Consider the following 22,024-nt stretch of genomic DNA (forward strand, 5'->3'; position numbering starts at 1 on the left):
CAACGTCCCTTGTTCATTTATTTTTTTAACTATATTATTCTTTATTAATTATTGATATAGGATGTTAAAAAATTTATATTTTGTAATATATATAAATAATAATTATCAATATATTTAAAATTTTTAAGTTAAATTTCTTATATATTTAAATTATAAATAAACATTGTCCTTATATGCATTATTTTTTATATCAATTCACAATAAAATTTTTAAGGTATATAGAATTTTGAAATATAAAATGATGAAATAATATTTAAAACTTAAGATAGAAAATTGTTTAAAAAAAAAAATTAATTTTTATATATGTATTATTTTGATATTTATACATGTATTATTTTGTTTAAAAGAATATTTTAAAAAAAAGGATCGACGAGCCCAACTTATAGCCCGAGCCTGACCCACTAGGCCCTATGGGCTAAGGCCCATGAGCCAGCTAGGCCCACGGGCTGGGCCCTACCCACAACAAAAAGGGCCGAACTAGGCCCAGCCCTTTTAGTAAATGGGTTGGTCGGCCTGTTTAAAAAGCTTATAGACTGACCCGGCCTATTTAAAAAGCCTATGGGCTGATCCGGCCCACTCCGACCCTTTTGGCATCTTTACTACTCACCAGCAGGCTATCGTGTCGGGTGACCCAACCAAAAACGGACCGGACCGGCCCCCACTCTGTTTACAACTGCAAGATGAAACAAAAAAGCAACAGAGAGAGGCACGCAGCTGCTTCGATCTCCAATGTATGTTGTTGTCGTCATCATCTATCCGCTTTCCTTCTGCCTCTCTCTCCCCCCACCGATTGCATTTCTGGGCGGCAACTTCTCTCACATTTCCAGAGAGTCTCTTCGTTGCTTCCACCAAGCAATCCGCAGATAAGTATGGCCTCCATTCAATTCATCTTTTCCTAGCGACCGACCGGCTCCTTTCGCGACCAGAAATCGGGAGGCGGAGCCGAGGCCATCCATTTGTTCATACGTTTGTTGCGACGAGTGTAGATATGACGAGTGGATTCTCTGAATTCCAAGCATAGCGAATGTCGGAATTGGTGGCCCGCACCGGTCGGCATCAGCAGCGCTACGAGGCCGGTTTCCGCCTCATCGCTGGGTACTCGCTTTCTCGATTTCGTGGATTGAACTATCCCTTTGTTCGTTTTGGTTCTTCTCAAATGTATTCTTTTCGATTCTTGTCAAAGTGTGAGAAACGAATGGTAAATCGCGGCGGAAGAATAATAGTTTTCCCTTTATGAGTGTTGGCGTTTTGTTTTCTCGATTCTATTACGTTTGCTCCCTCCCTGAAATCGAAGGGGAAGGAAAAATAGAGGTTTTAAGTGCAAACAAGATTGCGGTTTACATTTCGGTTTGCACTGCCTTAATATATATTGACCAATACCAGACAACTCAACGTGCAAGTGTGAGAGACTACCTGTGGTCACGTGGTGCCTGCCAACGATTTAGGGCTTATGCTAATTTAGTGAAAGCGTTTGCACCAGAATTATTGACCATTGCCTAACTTTTGAGGGATTGCCTTCTCTGTTTTGTCGAAATATCGAACAGATATGCAAGGCTGTTTAGAGATGAAGAGAGTTCTGGGGACAGAAGTTTCCAGAAATGGGCCAAATCTGACTTGCATGATCTCATTCCTTAAACCATTGGAGTGGTTCCCCCAAATCGTCTGCCTCCCACAATTTGACATCTATCTAGCACCTGTTTTCTTCTGTACATGGGTTTAGCATTTCTTGTGGTTTATTTTATGGCTTGCGGCCTGTTTAACAATTTGAAGTTCACTGTCCCATTGACCTCCCCCAAGTTGTGGTTCTTACTTCTTAGAGGACCGTTTGGAGCTTGGAGGACCAATATACTGGTGCACTTGCTTCCCTACCAATATACTTTCCCAAGGATGATTTCCCCTTCTGAGTTGGGAACCTTTATTACATTGGTTGTCATTCGGTCTAAAGAATGCAAGAGCTACTTAAAGGATCATGATGACTCTTTTTTATGATAAGCACTGTGAAAATTTTGAATTCTAATGATCTAGTAATTAAGTCAATGGAGGAGGATCACCATTGACTTGGTTACTAATTAACAACTAGCATAATTCATGTGCTTCTCTAACAAACTTGAAGGAGTTTAAAAGCTCGTTAAGAAAAGTTCCCTACCTGAGGCGTTCTATCCCATACTAGCAGAGATTACTTACTTTTTCCAGAATCAATGAGGAAGGGAACTCTTTATAGATGTCTCTAGTAGCATCAGAGTGCTTTGAAAAACATAAAAACTTCACTTATCTCACCTTGAAGAATGATTTTTCCTCAATTAGGAATACCATTATTACTATATTTGATAGCCACATGCCAGCCAAGAGTGGCACTTGTGAGTACCACTCATTGGTGGAGTCTAATGTTGGGGTTATTTGTGATGAGTCAAAGAACAGCATGCTCTAGGAAGTAACAATAACCACCAATCGTTGGAGGTCTAGATGTGTGAGAGCTTAGTGATATATATGGAATGAGTGGTGGTTAAGATACTTGACAAAAGCTTTAGGAGACCATCATCCCTTTTTGAATGGAGAAGCTTGCCTTTTGTAAGGCATGTAGGCCTTGTGTGCAAGTCAATTCTTGGAAGTCAGGGTTCTTATAAGGATATATTGGCACATCCTCCTTGAACTAGCTAAGTGGAGTGTTGACTTCTTGAGGAGGTGTCAACAAAGTCACCATCCTTAGAGTGGTGAGAAGTTTTGCTTTAGTGGAGCTTGTGGTAGGTGGGTGTTTGAAGTGAAAGGGCAAATCTGCACTTCTTTTAATAAATGTGCCCCCCCCCCCCCAGTGGGCACTGCTAGGTTTCCCCTAATTTGTTGGGGGGAGGGTCTCTCAAGCTAGGAGGAATGAGTGCCTAGACGAGGCTTTGAAGTCCAACCTCCAATCCATGTCCTAGGGTCCAAAGCTTGTAGCCTATCTTGTAGTAGACTCCAAGCAATACAAGACCTACAACATACCAAGCCTTAATCCACTTTGTGGTTCAACTACATAATTTTAGCTCGCCAGTGATTTGCACCAGTCATTTTTATCTATGGCGTTGTCTTCTTTAACTCTCTTATAACCCATGTCATATATGAGTGTCCTATCTAGTTCTTCTTTGTCTTCCTCTACCTTTTTACCAAATACTTGTTTCATTTGATCCACTCTCCTCATAGGAGGCTTGATTGGTCTCATTCTCATATGACAAAATTATCTTAATCGTGTCTCTTCATCTTATCTTTTGTAGAAGCCACTACGACTGTATTATGAATAATCTCATTTCTAAATTTATCTTTTCTTATATGAACATCCATCATAACATCTTTATCCCTGTTGCACTCATTTTGCACCTATTAATGCTTTATTGCTATCATTCTATGTCATAAAATAAAGTTGGCTGATACTTGTGAGTGGCGTCTTGGACTAGGAGCTGGCTGATTGCGAATTTTTAATGTGCCTAATCAGTTATAACATCTGTATTCTAACTAGACCACTTGTTGACAGGTGTATTCCTTTTAGGTATAGAAATTTTGTAGAAGGTAATGGTGATACATCTGCAAAGGATGTTGAGGTCCTTATGATCAACTCAACTAGTGGACCTGGTCTTCTCTTCCCAAAGGTGCAAGGCTGAAAGTTATGCTTGCGATTTCTAGTTGCATAAAAATTAAGTTCATTTTATACTTGCATGATCATAGGAATATAGTACTTCTTGTAATATTTAATGTTGAAAGCCAGTGTTTTCCCATCAGTGTTTCATATATTATGTTTTCTCATGGAAATAACTTTCAACATTGGATTTTAGCTGTCTTCTGTAATCCATGATAAAGGGGCAAACAGATTACCAGGAGTTGCCTGAGATTCTTTTTCATAAACCTTCTCTTTTAATTTTATTTGAGGTTTTCTATTCATGTGATGGCAATCTATATATGACATCGCTCAAGCTCCGGCATCTAGAAACGATGCTAATGGAATAAGTTATGGAGATTGGTAACTATCAAAATGCTGGATGAATAGAGAAAAAGTGTGTTAATACTAATATATAAAACAGCAGAAGTATTTGAAGTTCTACAAATATTGGGGAACTTTATCACAAACTTCTTTCAAGGATGTTTAGACCATGAAAACATTTCTTTTCTCTATGATTCTCTCTCAGTATCCTGAATAAACTGAGCTCCCAAGTGTGAATCCAAATTGACTGCTCAAATCTGTAACTCAAGGTCTTAACTAATGCTTTATCACTCACTCTCATAGCTTTGCAGTGTAACTCTGAAATGATACAAGAGATATTTCAATGAAGCTAAATCATAGTTAGACAAATTCAGATGAAACTAATATTTTTCCTGTTGTAGTAGGTTTACATCATGCATCTACATTAGTTATGGATGAGTTCATGCGTGTTAAAAGATACTACAAAGTGTTCTATCCGCTGACTATTTTGTTTTAATAATGAACAAAAAAGAAGAAAAGTTAAAAACTTTATATTATATGGTAGCCTTTAGAATAAGAGGTTTTAACAAATAGGACCTAAAACTGAATGTATATGATGCAACTACACTAATACTAAAGTATGAATTCAGGATAGTAAGTCTTGAATGGCAGAAAATACACAAAGGGAAGCAACTCCAGTATATGCATGAAGTGCACGATGTAGCCTGTTTAAAGCAGAATGTACTAGGTGGAGGAATGCTTGAAGTACTTTGTGTGACAATGGATACCCATGAGATTAAGAACAAAAAGTTTATAGCACAGCCACAGGACCATCTATACTTTACCTGTATGGTACAAATTATTGGGCTGCGAAGAAACATGTAGGAACAAAGAATGTAGTTGAGATAATGATGTTAAGGTAGATATGTGTTAATGGAGATTTAGAATTAGGAATGAATGAATTGATAAGATGATTGAGATAAAATGAGAGAAAATTGGTTGGGATGGCTTGGACGTGTGCAACAAATACCAGTAAGTGCCTTGGTTCCAAAAGTAAAAGTATCCATATTGAGGGTAATGCTAGTGGCTGAGGGAGATCAAATTTAACTTGCATTTACATGACAAAGTAGATATGGTATAATGTGGTTTAGCCAAATTATGGTCCCAGATAAAGAAAAATGGAGAGATAGGTTAGAAAATCTTGGGGAACAAAAAAAAAAGAAGATTTAATTAGTACCATTAAGGATATAAAAGATAGGGTTGTTAGAATAAGAATACTTATGAATTGCCAGAACAATTGAAAACATGTTTTATAAGCTCGGCATCTACATGATTATATGAGGAAATGCCTGTCTGGTGTTCCCTTTTTTGATGCCATAGCAGGTTTGATTATAATACAACTCCTCCAGGCTCTAAGAAATTATCATTTAATTTGGATTCCCTTTTAATTTGATTATGAGGGTAAAGCATTAATTGAAGTGACCTCAGCATCATCCATTAGAATCACCACTTCAGTCATACTGCTCTCCTTTTCTATGACCTCACAATGGCTCCCCCTTTGTATTCCATTAAGGAACTTTGCTGAAGCCTATCTTTTTGGGTTTAATTAAGCACATGTCATGTATGTGTGTAACACCTTAATTTTTAGAAAGAGACAAATAACATGGAAAACAAAATCCAAGAGGAAAATAGGATTCTAAAGCCATTATAGATTGAAATTGAGTTCAAATTCTAAATGGAAATTGAGATAAGAGGGATTATACTAGGTGTCAAGGGATTTAGATGGGGCTGGAATTTTGAATTAAACTTGATGAAGTCTAGGATAAATAAGATTAGGACTCTAAGGGATAATTGAGAGATAAATCATAAACATATATGGTTATTATCTTAATATGATTTAAGAAGGATTAGGATAAGGATAACAGTTAGGATTAGGATTAAAACTTAAAGAATTGAAAACAAATGAATTCCTTGTAGAATAGAAAATTATTCGTCTAAAGTTTGGAGACAAACTAATTCCTTGTTGAAAAGGGATTAGGATTGGTAATGTAAGTTTTGAGGATAAACAGGAAGAAATTTTTTTTATTTAGGATTTGATAAGGATTATGATTAATTAGGGAATTAGACATAAAAGAGAAAATTGAACCCAAAACCAAAAGGAATTTGGATAAAACCTAAGGGGCTTATAAATGCAAGCTTAGAAGAGGATTAAATCATTAAACTTTGAGCTACGAGAATTAATGAGAAGCAAAGTTGCTGGATCATTGTGGATTTCCTCTATAAAGGGGCTGCGTGAGTGGTGATTCTGTTAGGCCTCCGGTACTGCAGACATACCAAAGACGCTACAAGAATCAAAGGAATATTGGTGACACAGTTGGAGGGTGTAACAGCCAGCATGTGCGCCAAGGGTAGAGTAGGAACTTGGCTGGTTTGTGTAACAAACCAGCATGTGCATAACCAAATACGGTTATGGAGGAGGGATAACAACCTATAAAAGGGGATTAGAAGAGAGAGAAAGGTGTGAAGAATTTGGAGTTTCTTGTAGTAGAGTCCTGGGCCTCTCGAATGCCCAACCTGGTTGCTTGTTTACATTTTTGTCCTTGTAATTTGGAGTTGAAATACAGTAGAAACTAGCCTACTTCATTGGAATCCTATCTATTGTGTTGAATCTCATCAATTTTGGTATCAGAGCATTCGTTGATCACCATGGTAAACCTAACCGAGAGAGTGGGGGACCTGGAGGAGAAGGTCGACACGATGAGGGGAGAGATTCAAACCATAAACTGGAACGTAGCAGAGATGCTCGAACAGTTCGCCATCATGCGAACAAGGTGGGACGAACAGGAACGGGAGAGGAAGGCTAAGGCCCATGGGAGCGAATGGCCAACGGAGTTTATCCCAGATTCCGAAGTGACCCCAGGGGGCGGCATGAACCGAGGAATGGAGGGAGGCATGAGCGTAGCATGGCGACAGGAAGGGAGAGGTCGGCGACTGGAAATGCCAACCTTCGAGGGAGACAACCCGGACGATTGGATTTTCAGGGCGGAGAGGTACTTCGCGATCAATCAGTTGTCCAATGATGAGAAGATCAAGTCCATCGCGTTGTGCTTTGAGGTAGGGGCCCTTGCTTGGTTCTAGTGGGAGTCTAGGCGCAGGGGGATCCGCAGTTGGGAGGGGCTCAAGTAGGGAATTCTCAACCAATTCCGTCTAACTCAAGAGGGGTCGCTAGAGGAGAGGTTCTTGGCTCTTCAACAAGATGGTACTGTCAAGGATTACCGGCTGATGTTCGAGACCTTGGCTGTGCCAGTGTCGGAAGTCTCTGAGGCGTTCTTGGAGGGCCATTTCATCAACGACCTTAAGCCAGAAATCAAGGCTGAGATCAGGGTACTGCAACCTAGGGGGTTGGATCGGATCATGATGATGGCTCAATGTATCGAGGATAAAAATGCAGCCATGCTCAGCTGCAGTAGGGCGTTTGGACCAGTGAGATGTAATTCCCCTATCTACTCTACAACCAATGTCGTTCGACCCCCTCCCATACAATCAAGAAGCCCGACTCCTCATTTGAGAGTCTTTAGTCAGGTGAGCAACAAGCTGCCAGTGGTTGGGAGTGGCAGCAATGTCCCTTTTAAACGACTCAGTGAGGCCGAGTGGAAAGCCAAAAGGGAGAAGGGTTTATGTTTTCGTTGTGATGAGAAATATTCGATTGGCCACAGGTGTAAGAACAAGGAGTTGCACGTTATGATGATTTATGATGAAGAAAGGGAAGAGGAAGGAGTCGAGGTGGAAACAGGGGAAGGAAGGGAAGAAGAAGAAGTAGTGGGGCAAGGCAGTGAGGTCATTGAACTCTCAATGAATTCAGTGGTTGGATTGACAACGCCGCAAACAATGAAGCTGCAAGGGGATATTGAAGGGCAACCAGTGGTAGTACTTATTGATGGAGGGGGGACTCACAATTTTATAGCGGCCGAGCTGGTGCAACGGTTGGGGCTGCCACGAACAGAAACGACCGGATATGGGGTGATCATGGGGACAGGAATGGCGGTACAAGGGGCCGGCATTTGCAAGGGGGTGAAATTGCACCTACAAAACTTACAAATCATGGAGGATTTTCTACCCTTGGAGTTGGGTAGTTCTAATGTAATCCTTGGGATGAAGTGGCTAGCAGCAGTGGGGAAGATGAGAGTGGATTGGAAGGCTTTGACTATGAAGTTTCAGGTTGGGGGATTGGCCGTGACCTTGCAAGGAGATCCCAGCTTGAGCAAAAGCTTGATATCCTTGAAGGCTATGATGAAGGCCTTCAAGGAGAATGGAGAAGGAATGTTGCTTGAACTAGGAATGATGGCAGCTGAATACAATGACAATCAGGTAGAGGTTCCACCGTTCCTAAAAGAGGTGTTAGCTGAGTTTGAGGAGGTGTTCACAACACCTGAAGGGCTGCCTCCTTCCAGAAAAAGGGATCATGGAATCAACCTACTTCTAGGCATGGTACCGGTTAGTGTGCGACCCTATCGTTACCCTTACCTACAGAAAAACAAGATTGAGAAGATGGTAGGAGAGATGTTAGCGGCGGGGATTATACAACCTAGTTCCAGCCATTTTTCTAGTCCGGTCTTGCTTGTCAAGAAGAAGGATGGAGGGTGGCGTTTTTGTGTGGACTATGGGGCTTTGAATAAGGTGACCGTGCCCGACAAGTTTCCAATTCCAATGATCGAGGAGTTGTTGGATGAGCTTTATGGGGCCAAGGTTTTTTCCAAACTCGACCTTAAATCTGGGTATCATTAAATCCGCGTTAGGGCTGAGGATATTCCAAAGACAGCCTTCCGGATGCATGAAGGCCATTACGAGTTCCTCGTCATGCCTTTCAGATTGACTAATGCGCCAGCCACGTTTCAGTCACTAATGAATGACATTTTTAGGGAGCAATTGAGGCGTTTCGTGCTAGTATTTTTTGATGACATATTGGTTTTCAGCAAGGATTTTGAACAGCATGCACAACACTTATGTTGTGTTCTGGAGGTGCTGGCAGCTAACCAACTATTTGCAAATAGGAAGAAGTGTTTGTTTGGACAACTGGAAATTGAGTACTCGGGTCACATTATATCACAGCAAGGGGTTTCAGTTGATTGTAGCAAGGTAAAAGTTATGTTAGATTGGCCCACTCTTACCACGTTGAAAGAATTGCGTGGTTTCCTTGGTCTCACGAGATACTATAGGCGATTTGTTAAGGATTATGGAAGGTTAGCATGGCCTCTCATGGAGCGACTACGAAAGAACAATTTCTTTTGGGATGAGGCAGCTGAGCAAGCTTTCCAACAGCTCAAGACTGCCATGGTGTTGCTGCCTGTTTTAGCTTTGCCGAATTTTGGCAAGCCATTTGTGGTGGAGACGGATGCATCTGGACAAGGTATGGGGGCAGTTTTAATGCAAGATCATAGACCTATTGCTTATTTCAGTCATGCCTTTAATCAGTTAGGAATGAGGAAATCAGTTTATGAGAGAGAATTGATGGTCATCGTATTTGCGGTGCAAAAGTGGAGGCATTACTTGTTGGGACATAAATTTGTGGTTAGGACCGACCAAAAGAGCCTCAAATTTCTGATGGAGCAAAGGTTGGTGAGTCCGGAATATCAGAAGTGGATGATCAAATTAATGGGATTTCAGTTCGAAATTCAATATAGGCTTGGACTAGAAAATAAGGTAGCAGATGGCTTGTTCCGCATCAGCCACTCTGCTGCCCTATTAGCCTTAATAGTCCCTCAGGTACTCCAGCTTGATCAGCTGGCTCGGGAAGTAGAAGAAAATGAGTGGCTGCAAGGTGTTATCAAGGATCTCTAGCTTGATCCTACTTCCAGACCTCATTTCCAGTTGGTGGACAGCCACCTCCTCTACAAGGGTAGGTTGTACCTGCCGAAGGGCTCTTCTCTCATTCCATTGCTATTACATGAGGGACATGATGGGAATGTGGGAGGACACTCGGGATTCTTGAAAACCTACAAGAGGATTGCAGCAAACGTATATTGGCCGGGTATGAAGCGAGACATCCATCGGTATGTGAGTCATTGTGCTGTTTGCCAGCAAAACAAGGTGCTAGCCCTAAAGCCTAGAGGGCTCTTGCAGCCCCTTCCTATCCCAAACCAAATTTGGGATGACATTGTTATGGACTTCATCGAAGGCTTACCAAGGTCGGGTAAAATGGACTCTATTTTGGTGGTGGTGGATAGACTCAGTAAGTATGGGCATTTTATCGGGCTTAAACACCCTTTTACAACTGGAGAGGTGGCAGGAATTTTCATCAAGGAAGTTGTGAGGCTTCATGGTTAACTCGGTCCATTGTATCCGATAGGGACAAGATTTTCATGAGCAGAACAAGGTGTTATGGTCTATTGCAAGGTATGGGACTTGTCCCACATTGAAAGTTCAAGTTTCTGGTGTGGAGTTTATAATCTCTTGGGCACTCTCCCCTTAACAGCTAACTTTTGAGGGTGAGTTCTACCCAAGAGTTGTAACAATGGTATTAGAGCCAGCCCCATGACTCCCAGTGCAAGCAAGCGGCGACGGAGGTGACGTCGGCATTGCAATGTTCGCCCGAGACTTGCAGAGACTAGTGCACAGCCTGCCGTCGTGGGCGCCGGGCTGTGGAGTGTGGTGGTATGTTATGGTCTATTGCAAGGTATGGGACTTGTCCCACATTTAAAGTTCAAGCTTCTGGTGTGGAGTTTATAATCTCTTAGGCACCCTCCCCTTAACAGCTAGCTTTTGAGGGTGAGTTCTACCCGAGAGTTGTAACAGATTCTTGCACTAGTATGCTTTGAAAATAAATCCCATGCCTCTTGAAAATTATTTTGATACAATGAGTGTTCTCAATTTTGCTATATTATATATATACATATATATATATATTCTTGAATTGTTGATTTGAAAATAAATTGAGAACAATGATGTATCAAATCATTTTGAAATGAATATTGATGGTGTTAGCATTTTTTTTTTTTTTTCAAATTGTTATGGAACCATTGGGAGAAGTCAAAGGGTTACTTTGGCAACTAAAATTTGGCTATCTATACGATGCCATTTTAGTTTCTCAACGGGAGATGAAATGATTTTTTTGTCGTACTCCACTAGGTACTTGGGGGTGGATCCCGAGGAAGTTATTGAGTCCCCGTGTATATTGATTGGACCTAGGGCTTTACTGCCCATTGAGATTTATTGAGATTTGAATTGATTATAGAATGATATTATGGTTCCCTTGGTTAATTGATATTTTATACATCGTGGAAAATTATAGCTACTCCATGTGATTTGATGTGATATACTATATTGATGATGTTTGTTGCATGGGGAATATTGGTGAATCCTTAAACTAAATTTTGTTTTTATTGTACACGTATGAAATTCTTTATTTTGTATTGATCTATTATGTGAGTTGACCTTCACTTGGCTTTAAGCTCACCAATCTCCCTAACATATTTTTCAGGTAATCAAGAATGGGGGGGGCTAGACATATACCTAGATTGGGGCATTATTAGTGAACTCAGTTTGTGTAAAAAATGGCTGAAAAATTTTCAATCTTATTCCTCTTGAAGGGTTCAATGAAAATATGTACAAGATAGTCTATCACAATAGGCAGCTTCCAAATCTAGATTTGGAAATCTATACAATTTAGGATACAACCAAAAACAAAAACATAATCTTCTAGAAGATATATCACACAACTATAGAAGTTAAGATCAATTAAGCAAGCAAGCATATCATGTCCAAGAATATGGACAAGATACCTCGTGTATTTTCAACAGTTTGGGATAGTTTAATTTCAGTTATTTTCTATTATTTTAGTTATATAAGTAAGGAAGGATTTTAGGCTTCGTGAACTTTAAGTTTTGGCTTAGGGTTCATGGCCAATTACACAACCCATGGAGGGGGGGTGTAACAATGTGTCTGCTTTAAATATATGTGTATGTATATATCAAGAAGCAAAATTTTGTTTCATGTCTACTGAAACATTCAAAACATTTTTCTAAGGGAATATTATGGGCCAGTATTGGGAAACCAAAATTTCAGTGTTTTCACTGAAATAGTCTGAAAGTACACCGAAACTTATTGAAATGCTACAAAACTATAGAAGAAAATGGTTTGTTCCAAATATAAGAAATATCTAACAACTGTTTTATTTATCTTTTTAATTATAACAATATAGAAGAAAAATATTATTTTATATTAGGAAGTTTGGGAAAATGTAAAATAAAGGAGAGATAGAGATACAAAGTAGAAGAGAAATTGGACCCACTTCTCTTTTTTTGTTATTAAATGTAGGTACCGTTTCTTCAGTCTCCCTTCTTTTATTTTTCCTTTTTTGTTCAGTATATTATTTTATGCAACCTAGGTTATTTTGAACCCTACCTATTCTTACACACCAAGTAAACCTTTTTGCTCAAGTTGTTAGTATTCGTTATCTTTTGTTGAATTTTATCTTTAACGTCAGAATTTGCAAGGGTTAGAAGAGGATCATTTTTATATTTAGCCTTACCCTTAACCTTTTGCAAGGAGACTGTTTTTACAACTAAACCCATGACCTCTCAGTCAAAAAAAAAAGAAGCAATCTTTACACTGCTACCAGGCCCCACCTCTTATTTTTATTAATAAAAAGAAAAAATTAAGCATGTTTCCTAAGAACCTTTGCCACATTATGAACCTTGTAGAATTTGTTTGTAATCTAATCTGTAATTCTTTTTATTTTTTTATATTTTACACAGCTGGAATTATATACATATTTAAAAATATAGGTACATATTGGTCATATAATTAATTTATCTGACACTAATCTAATGAAGAAGGTGATTTACATTCGAATTTTGTACTTGTTACTTTTATATAAAGATGTATAGACACCTTCCAGAAATATTCTAGCATTCAATTTTGAGCTTGTCTAAACTTTTCTGTAGATTTCAATTTCCATTGCAAAAGTTTCACACTTTTGAATTTTGTAATGTTTCCCATGTGTTTCAAAATGTTTTGGGACAATTTTGTTTATGAGCTAATCAAAAGTCATAACATCATCTGAAAATGAAAATGTGATCCTTGTATATATGTGCACATAAGCTAAGTCTGATGTTTGTATGCCCTCCGAAGAATTTCCTTCTGCATTTCATTTCAATTCCTTAGGCAAATCTGGCATTGGTAACATAAAGCAAGATGTTGATAGATTAACTGGTAGCCATTGATTTGTCACGTTTATTTCATATAATTTTTTTTCCTCAATTATTCTCAGCAAGATCACTAACTAAGGTTCATGTGTTTTTCTTATTCAATCTCCTCATTATATAGGGAGGATGGGAAAATGATGAAAATGTTGAGGAGGCAGCACTTCGTGAAGCTTTAGAAGAGGCTGGAGTTCGGGGGGATTTACTGGTAAGAGGGTGAATCATCACTATCATTTACCGTGTCAACTATTTTTTGGATATGACATTAGTCTTTATGTTTTACAATCAGAGGAATGCTATTGGCCAGACTCTTCCGTTTTGAACTCTTACACTTCAAACTTTAGATGCACCAATTCTTTTATTGCTTTTATTGATTACCTGATGGAGATGAATAGAGTATAAGTAAAGAAGTGCTTCTACATTTCTGTATTTTCTTTTTCCTCGTCTTCGTTGCTGCTGAACACATTGGCAGATGCCAATTTATTCTTGTGTACACAGGTTCCAGCCAGCACGGATCTTACCATTCATCAATATATGTATAAACTTTTTTTATGAACTTTCTTTTTTTCCCTTAAGCCAGGGACAGTGTCTTCCTTTAACTTGTTGAGTAAAGTAACCCAATTCTTTTACAAAAATCTCCAGGATGCCATGCTTTCTATTTTTTTTTTTCTTTTATTTTTAGTAACCAAGAATGACATTAAAAGCACAAGCCAGTATTGGCCATTATAGCAGTGGCTTCAGCTAACTGGTTAGGCACTGCATTATTGCTGCCACAAGCTAATAACTATGCTAGTGGCAGGGGGGGTCCATTAACAGGGTAGAAAATTCCATTCCGTTTAGGAAATACTTCTAGGCCAATATCAACTTTACCTTAGTGGGGTGCATGTAGAGGTATTGCTGCATCTGTCAAACTGACCGTTATAATTCCAGAAAGAATCAAGGGCGGGCTCAGAGTATGTGTGTTCTCCCTAGTTGTCTATTTATATTGGCACATTATTATTAATCAATGGTATCATTAGATAAAAATTATTCTTGAGATCTGTAATTTTCGCCATTCTTAAAGGCCCCTACGCGCACCTTATGATAAGGCTGCCTTTGTTCCAAAGCCCTAAAGTCCCTCAATTTTGTACTTGGGTTGTGAAGAATTGATGCCTATCTCTAGGTGTCAGGTATTGTTATTATTGGTATGTTACAAAATAATTGAATGTCTATGCTAAGAACCAGATATTCTTGTAGAGATGGCATAATGTAAGCCGACACTAACTGGACAGCCTAGTTGTGCCCAGGTACTTAGCTGCTTTATAATTTAGAAGTTAATTTTATAACCTTGGACACTTGATCTGCCTTTCTTGATAAGTAGTGTTGATCACCCTCTTGATAGGTATCATTGGTGAGTCCTGGTTTGTTTTCACATGCTACAGTGGAAATATTAGAATTTCAATTTCCAGTAATGTACCATCAGTTGCTTAGGAAGTGGAAAATGTTTTTGCCATTTTGGCAGAAACTGAATGATGTTTTTTTTTTTCCTTGGTTGGAAATTTAGATAACCCTTTTTCTGTCAAACTTGATCTTCTGGTTTTGACCTTTACTCTGCTGGATCTACAATTGCATAATTGGCAATATAATTTAAAAACATCTGTTTCAGCTAAGTAGGACCCAATGGCCTGTGGTTCATGGTGGTGTGTGATAACCTGTCTTGTGTTTCAGCATTTCCTGGGGTACTACAAATTCAAAAGCAAAACACTCCAAGATGAGTTCAGCCCGGAAGGTTTATGTAAAGCTGCCGTGTTTGCTTTGCTTGTGAAGGAGGAGCTAGAGTCTTGGCCCGAGCAAAGCACCCGGCAAAGAACATGGCTAGCAGTTCCTGAAGCCATTGACTGTTGCCGGCATCCATGGATGCGAGAGGCTCTTGAGGAAGGATTTTCCAGGTGGCATGCTGATGGTATGATAGGCACCGTGAACAATAAGGATCATGTGTCTTAATCGGTTTCATCACCTGATTGGCATTTTGAGTTTCTAGATGGTCAAGGCACCTGTCTGAAACAGATTGTGGTGCTTAGTTTTCTTTTACTTTTACTTTTCCCCTAGTTTAGAAGCATTGGAGGAGATGCTGAGATTTGTCTTATTCAGGACACTGTTTTCTTCATATTACTGAACTTACATACATGCTTGTTCCTTTTTTCCTAGCCAGTTAGGCATTTTTTAGTTTCTAGATGTTTTGGGCACCTGTCTGAAGCAGACTTGGTGCTTATTTTTGTTTCACTTTTGTTTTTGTCTGGAAGCAGAGAGAGTGACACAGATTTGATTTTTTTTTTTTTTTTTTTGTGGGGTTATTGAACTTGTAAACATGCTTGGTGTCAAGCAAATTTCAGCAGTAGGAAGGATATTCATTGCTTTGCTTAGGACTAATATCTTAAGTCCAGAGGAAATAGTGTTTTTTCCTTCAGCAATTAGAATCCTTTTAAGAGTAGATGTATATTGTTGCAATGTCTATAGATATTCTGCTAAAATACTAACAGTTGAGTTGAGTTGAGTTGGGCAGAGCAACTTTGGCCAATGTTCAGAATAGGGTTGTGCTTCCAATCATAAATGATATTTTTATAGAGAAAGTATTATCAGAATGATGAGAATTGTGATTGTGGTATTTTTGTAAGGAAAATGTTACTTGTACAAATTGCTTGACAAACAAGTTGACAAACATGCGTTGGAATAGCAAAAATATCCCTTACCCAATTATAAATTCACCAGCCCTACCTTTGGTGGCCTCCCTTCTCCTCTCTCTTCCCTTCCCATGACTATCTCGCTGTCTTGCCTCACTTCGTCGATGCATCCTCATTGCTGTTATTGCCTCGCCACTACATCCTTTGTGTTGTTGCTTTGCGCCCATCAGGCTTCATTCGATCGCTTCATCTTGGACACAAATGAAGCCTGATGATGAAGCTCGATCGGCTTCATCTGCCACGAACAAGGGAGAGAGAGCAGAGAAAAGACGGCAAATGAGTGGAGTTTTTTCGTCATTTTACACGTGTGTAAGCTTTAATGTACAAATAACACGATCTTTTCTGTAATTATGAACTCATATAGTTAATGATGTTTTTTTGATGTATAGTTAATGTTTGATGTATGTGCTTTTTAGAATTAAGTAACGTTATTTATATAGTTGGTATTTTTTTATTAAAAAATAAAAAGGTGTAGATGTTCATGTTTACATTACACTTTTTCATTTTTCAATAAAAATGTGTTAACTAGACTGAAAATTCATATTCAGTCTAAATAAATAACATTATTCTTTAGGAATTTGTGTGCAGATTTAACATAGTTAAATTATTCTCTCCCAAAAATGTGTGGATTTCTCTAAAATTGAGGCCGAAGTATCAACTAATGCTTGAAAACACAAAGGCCATTTGCTTTTCGTTTTTCTTACATTCCTGAGGTGATATAGGAATAAAATGAAATCTTAAATTGTAAAGTCTAAATATTTCGATTTGATTAATAATTGGTATGCTTGGTAATGAAAATTTTATTTTATGTTTGATATGTAAAAATTTTAATAGAACATAACAAAAAAACAATCATATGACAAAATATAAAAATAATAAAATCTAACTTTATTTTTTTAGGTGTGAATAAAATAATATTTAAAAGATTCACATAATTTGAATGTAGCTTATAATTTGTCTTTTGGTAGTTTTGGAGAGCTAAAAACACACATAAATTAATATAATTAAAAAATTCATTCAACGACAAAGAAGAAATTTATATATATAATTTTATAGAATACATTATATATATACATACAATTTTATGTATTATATATTATAATAGTATTTTAAATTATAATCGACTTTTAAGAATAATAATATGGTGCATTATATTATTATTCTTAAAATATTACAAAATTATAATACATTATATACATACAATTTCCATATCGACTTTTTTGTATTATAATATTATTGTATGTATACATTATATATACATACAATTTTATGATTTTTTAAAATATTACAAAATGTACATTGTATTGATTGCATCTTATTTTTATTATTCATATAATTCTGATTAAATAATTTAAAAATAATAATATTTTTATTATCAATTAATAAAATTATTTGACTGTTAAAAATAATATATAATAAATATATATTATGTAAAAATAAAGTGCACTTATTAATGCATAGCATTATCTATATACAATATCTTATGTTGAAAGATTTCCAATGTTGCTACAAATCTCATCCCTTGCGAGGCATGTCGAAGAGGGTAGGGCGACTTGACCTAACTTGGGTTAGTTGTTTGATCCTAATTTAACAAGTTGGGTAAACTTGTTAATAAAATAGTTTGAGTATAAGTTTGTCTTAATAAAAACATTTAGAATTTAACTCAACCCTCAAGTCGATCGTTTAATCCTAATTTAATAAGTTATGACGATGAAATTTATTAATAAAATAGTCTAACCTTGTGATTGTTTGAGTAAAAAAACTTAAACTCGGCTCAAGAACTCATCCAAGATAGGTTGAGTTGAGTTTAGAGTTTAGAATTGAATTGAGTCGAAATGTCAAACTTTTGAGTTGATCTAATTTTAGGTTTGTAAACTTTAGTAGGGAAATTCAATAGAAATTTGTTACGTTGATTTGTTTTTGAAATAATTTTAAAATATAATTTTATTTAATAATTACTAAGGTATAAAAATATTTTAAAATATCTAAATTTCACTTTTAAAATAAAATGTAAAACTTAGAAGTTAAAAATTTAAGAACTAAAACTTCCAATAATTTTCAATAATATAATTTTACTTTTAAAATTTTATAAATATTTAAAAATTATAAAAATAACTTCATATTTTTAACTTAAACTCCAATGATCTATTATCTAGTGGAGATTTGTATATTTAATTTTTTTTAAGATAGTTATCACTTTTTATGTATAAAATATATATTTAAAATATTAAATTTAAGATTTTAATTTTTTAAATAATATTATTTAATTTATACTAAACAACCATAATTCAAACATAATAATTATGTAGAATCTTATCCTATCAAGTTATCTTGTTAAAAAAATTAAATAAATAAATTTTATATAATTATTATATTTGAATGATCACATAAATAGTATAAATTAAATAATATTATTTAAAAAATTAATTGAATTAAAGTCAATTTTATATGAAGGGATGGGTAGGAGCTAACCCACTCACTAGCCGAACAGAATCCAAATTATCCACAAACTACAACTTAACGTCTCCATTTAGATCAAGACTCTCTAAATATTTCAGAAAAATATAAGAAACAAAAGAAAAAACTATCAAGAATGGAATCAAACAGCTTGTGGATGCCATCGTCAGACCCACTACGGGTACAGGGCGTGTGGTGGAGGAGAGGCCAGAAGCAGCAGATCCACCTCTTGGGCTTTCTCCAATCTTTGAATTCCAACAACGGAATGCTTCCTCTCTTTTCCCTTTCTCTCTCTCTCTCTCTCTCTCTCTCTGCTTCTGGGTAAGTCTGCGATTCTGTTTGTCCTCTTACTTGTGTAATTAGCCTCCTCGTGTTTTCTTTTCTGTATAATTGGGAAAGCTTTGTGAAGTACGTAGCGTCAAAATCAGTTCCTTCCAGGTGCCGCCATCTTGTTGCCGATACTTTTTTCACCACTGTTTGGTGAATCTGCTTCAGCTTCAGTTCACCTCACTCTGTTCGGTTTCTGAAAGTTAAAAAAATTCGTTAGTTGCTGGGAGTTGGTGATTTTGTTGGGAAATTGGGGAAATTCTTGAAACCCAGATTGTGTACTCTCGAGGGTATTAGGGACCCAACTGAGGCTGACTTGGTGTAGTCGTAACCCATATTTCAAATTTCATGGGTACTTTGCTCAAGACACATAATAAGCTTGAATTCCTTCACCCTCTTCACGGGTTTGTGGATAAAGCTTGTAGTTTGAATCATTTGAAGCTCCAGAGTCAGGAACCTAGATTTGGTCCCAGAAAACCTAATCTGAAATGGAGAAAGAACGGTTCTGTTAAGGCCAGTAGTGCTGCCCTTTTGGAACTTGTCCCTGCAACCAAGAAGGAAAATCTCGACTTTGAGCTTCCCTTGTATGACCCCTCAAAGGACCTTGTGGTGGACCTTGCAGTTGTGGGAGGTGGGCCTGCAGGGCTTGCAGTTGCTCAACAAGTTTCGGAGGCCGGGCTTTCGGTCTGCTCGATTGATCCCTCTCCCAAAGTGATATGGCCAAATAACTATGGTGTTTGGGTGGATGAGTTTGAGGCCATGGATTTGCTAGACTGCCTTGATACTACCTGGTCCGGTGCTGTGGTCTACATTGATGATCAGTCTACCAAAGATCTTGATAGGCCTTATGGGAGGGTTAACAGGAAACAGCTGAAATCAAAGATGATGCATAAGTGCATACTAAATGGTGTTAAGTTCCATCAGGCAAAGGTCATAAAGGTTATTCACGAGGAAACAAAGTCTTTGTTGATTTGTAATGATGGCATCACCGTTCAGGCTTCTGTAGTTCTTGATGCAACTGGCTTTTCCCGATGTCTTGTTCAATATGATAAGCCCTACAATCCGGGATACCAAGTGGCTTATGGGATTTTGGCCGAAGTTGAAGAACACCCATTTGATGTGGATAAGATGGTTTTTATGGATTGGAGAGATTCCCATCTTAAGAACAATACACAGCTGAAGGAGAGAAATAGTAGGATCCCCACTTTTCTCTATGCCATGCCCTTTTCATCTGACCGCATCTTTCTTGAAGAAACCTCCCTTGTGGCTCGTCCTGGAGTACCTGTGGAAGATATTCAGGAAAGAATGGTGGCTCGATTACGGCACCTGGGCATAAAAGTGAAGAGCATTGAAGAGGATGAGCATTGTGTGATTCCTATGGGAGGACCTCTCCCGGTGCTCCCTCAACGAGTTGTTGGCATTGGCGGTACTGCTGGAATGGTCCACCCTTCAACTGGATATATGGTAGCAAGGACTTTAGCAGCTGCTCCAATTGTGGCCAACTCAATAGTTCAGTACCTTGGTTCTGGAAGACACCTTTCAGGAAATGATTTGTCATCGCTTGTTTGGAAAGATTTGTGGCCCATACAAAGGAGACGCCAAAGAGAATTCTTTTGTTTCGGTATGGATATTCTGCTTAAGCTTGATTTACAAGCAACAAGAAGGTTTTTTGATGCTTTCTTTGACCTGGAACCTCGTTATTGGCATGGATTCTTGTCGTCCAGGCTATTTCTTCCAGACCTCTTACTTTTTGGGCTCTCCCTTTTCTATCATGCCTCAAATACTTCTAGGTTAGAGATAATGGCAAAAGGCACTGTTCCCTTGGTAAAAATGATAAACAACTTAGTAAATGATAAAGAATAATTTAAGATATATCTAGGATTTCTATTTTCCTTGTTTATTCCCAATGTGTCATCAGGCTTATGCCTCTTTAACCTTATCAATTTGAGTTACATGTTTGTTCATATTTTCATTTCTCAAACTCAAGAGGCCTCAGGATTAGGATGTCTCTCAACTTCTCTACATTGTACATAACAGTAGACATGTCACTCACCATCTCACTCATAAATCTTAATTTGTACTTCTCCAATACCTGTTAATTTTTCTTTCCCCTGCATTACATTTATTTATTGTTTATGTTTAGACTTGGAAAGATGGCCATTGCTGTGTCATATGTAATTGCATGACTAACCTGTGGCAGTGGCGATAGAAGACATAGCGATAGCTAATTGCCACTTAGCTTAAACCTGATCTTATGTTACCTTAGTAACTCGTTTAATCAGATGGTGAATTGCAGGATGAATGGATCAATTATCAAAACTTTATCTGGAAAGGGAGGAGGGATAGAACTATAGAAGTCTACTGCACTATTTAACACAGTTGCATTCTGTTTCTCAAAGCAAAATGTGTTATTGTTTTCACTTTGTTGGATGCAATTTCAGAAACATACCACCATGCAGGATCTAGGTTTGACAAGAACAAACAAATGTTCCACAGTTGCCTCTCACCGGTAAGTTGGTTCTTTGCTTTGCCAATAAGTTAGGCACCTGTTTAGTTGTGGAAAATGGCTTCAAATTTTTTGGAAAATTACTATACAGAAAACAAAAAATTAAAAAACTTGTTCAAATACAGAAGTTCGAAAATTGAGATCTCGAAAGTGTGGAGACCTAAGATAACTAGTGTTTGTTTCTTTCCCAATTTACAATCCTAATTAGAATTCCATACTCCCAATCTAATTAGGAACCCTTAACACTATATCTATATATATGTCATATATATTAGTGACATATATATAGAGAGTTTTGATCTCCTAAGTAACGTTGCTTAGTTTATACTAAGCAATGCTGATGTGACAACTCAAATAGACTGATTATGTGAGGCCCACCCATTTAATTCTTTCAACACAATAACTTGATAGGGTGAGCCCCATATCATTATATTTGAATTGCCACATTAACGTTGCTTAGTATAAACTGAGCCCAAATCTGTTGTCCCGTCCCCCTGGCTCTCTCTCCAATCAAAATAAGTCACGTCACCAAATTAATACACATCACTTACTAACGGCAGAAAACTTAACATTTTTTTTCCAAAATTTATTCTGCAATTAACAGAAAAAAACCCATCTCTTCCAAGCAGAATACTTCCAGCAGATCTAGACTTATATAAACTAAGCAACGTTGCTTAGGAGATCAAAACTATATATATATATATATATATATATAGTGTTAAGGTTGATTCGAGTTTACACAGTCGGCATTCAGCAACTGCATCAGAAGTCCTTGTGGACTCAGCAACATCATCGGAACCCTAGTCGACAGCCTCGCCGGAACCCTCACAGCAAGTAAGGCACATTTCTGAAACCTTCAAAACATCCTATTTGTTCTTCAGCCACT

The 22,024-nt window shown here is 37.5% G+C and overlaps 2 protein-coding genes across 2 annotated transcripts; both read left to right on the forward strand.

Moving 5' to 3' along the window:
* The first annotated feature begins 698 nt into the window (after positions 1 to 698).
* Positions 699 to 15,661, forward strand: LOC127788911 (nudix hydrolase 16, mitochondrial-like). Its single transcript, XM_052317592.1, has 5 exons — positions 699 to 867; positions 987 to 1,095; positions 3,506 to 3,620; positions 13,253 to 13,336; positions 14,836 to 15,661. Exons 2-5 carry the CDS (start codon positions 1,025 to 1,027, stop codon positions 15,109 to 15,111), a joined length of 546 nt encoding a protein of 181 aa, XP_052173552.1. The 5' UTR covers positions 699 to 867; positions 987 to 1,024; the 3' UTR covers positions 15,112 to 15,661.
* Positions 15,662 to 18,375: 2,714 nt separating this feature from the next.
* LOC127788371 (lycopene beta cyclase, chloroplastic) lies at positions 18,376 to 20,731 on the forward strand. Its single transcript, XM_052316557.1, has one exon. It carries the CDS (start codon positions 18,981 to 18,983, stop codon positions 20,493 to 20,495), a length of 1,515 nt encoding a protein of 504 aa, XP_052172517.1. The 5' UTR covers positions 18,376 to 18,980; the 3' UTR covers positions 20,496 to 20,731.
* The last annotated feature ends 1,293 nt before the right edge of the window (positions 20,732 to 22,024 follow it).

This window comes from Diospyros lotus, chromosome 13, assembly GCF_014633365.1.
Source record: "Diospyros lotus cultivar Yz01 chromosome 13, ASM1463336v1, whole genome shotgun sequence".
Lineage (NCBI taxonomy): Eukaryota > Viridiplantae > Streptophyta > Magnoliopsida > Ericales > Ebenaceae > Diospyros > Diospyros lotus.

Coding starts and splice junctions, on each gene's coding strand:
- LOC127788911 (XM_052317592.1), top strand. CDS start 1,025: ATGTCGGAATTGGTGGCCCGCACCGGTCGGCATCAGCAGCGCTACGAG. Junction 3,621..13,252: donor CTGGTCTTCTCTTCCCAAAG/GTGCAAGGCTGA, acceptor CTCATTATATAG/GGAGGATGGGAAAATGATGA. Junction 13,337..14,835: donor GAGTTCGGGGGGATTTACTG/GTAAGAGGGTGA, acceptor CTTGTGTTTCAG/CATTTCCTGGGGTACTACAA.
- LOC127788371 (XM_052316557.1), top strand. CDS start 18,981: ATGGGTACTTTGCTCAAGACACATAATAAGCTTGAATTCCTTCACCCT.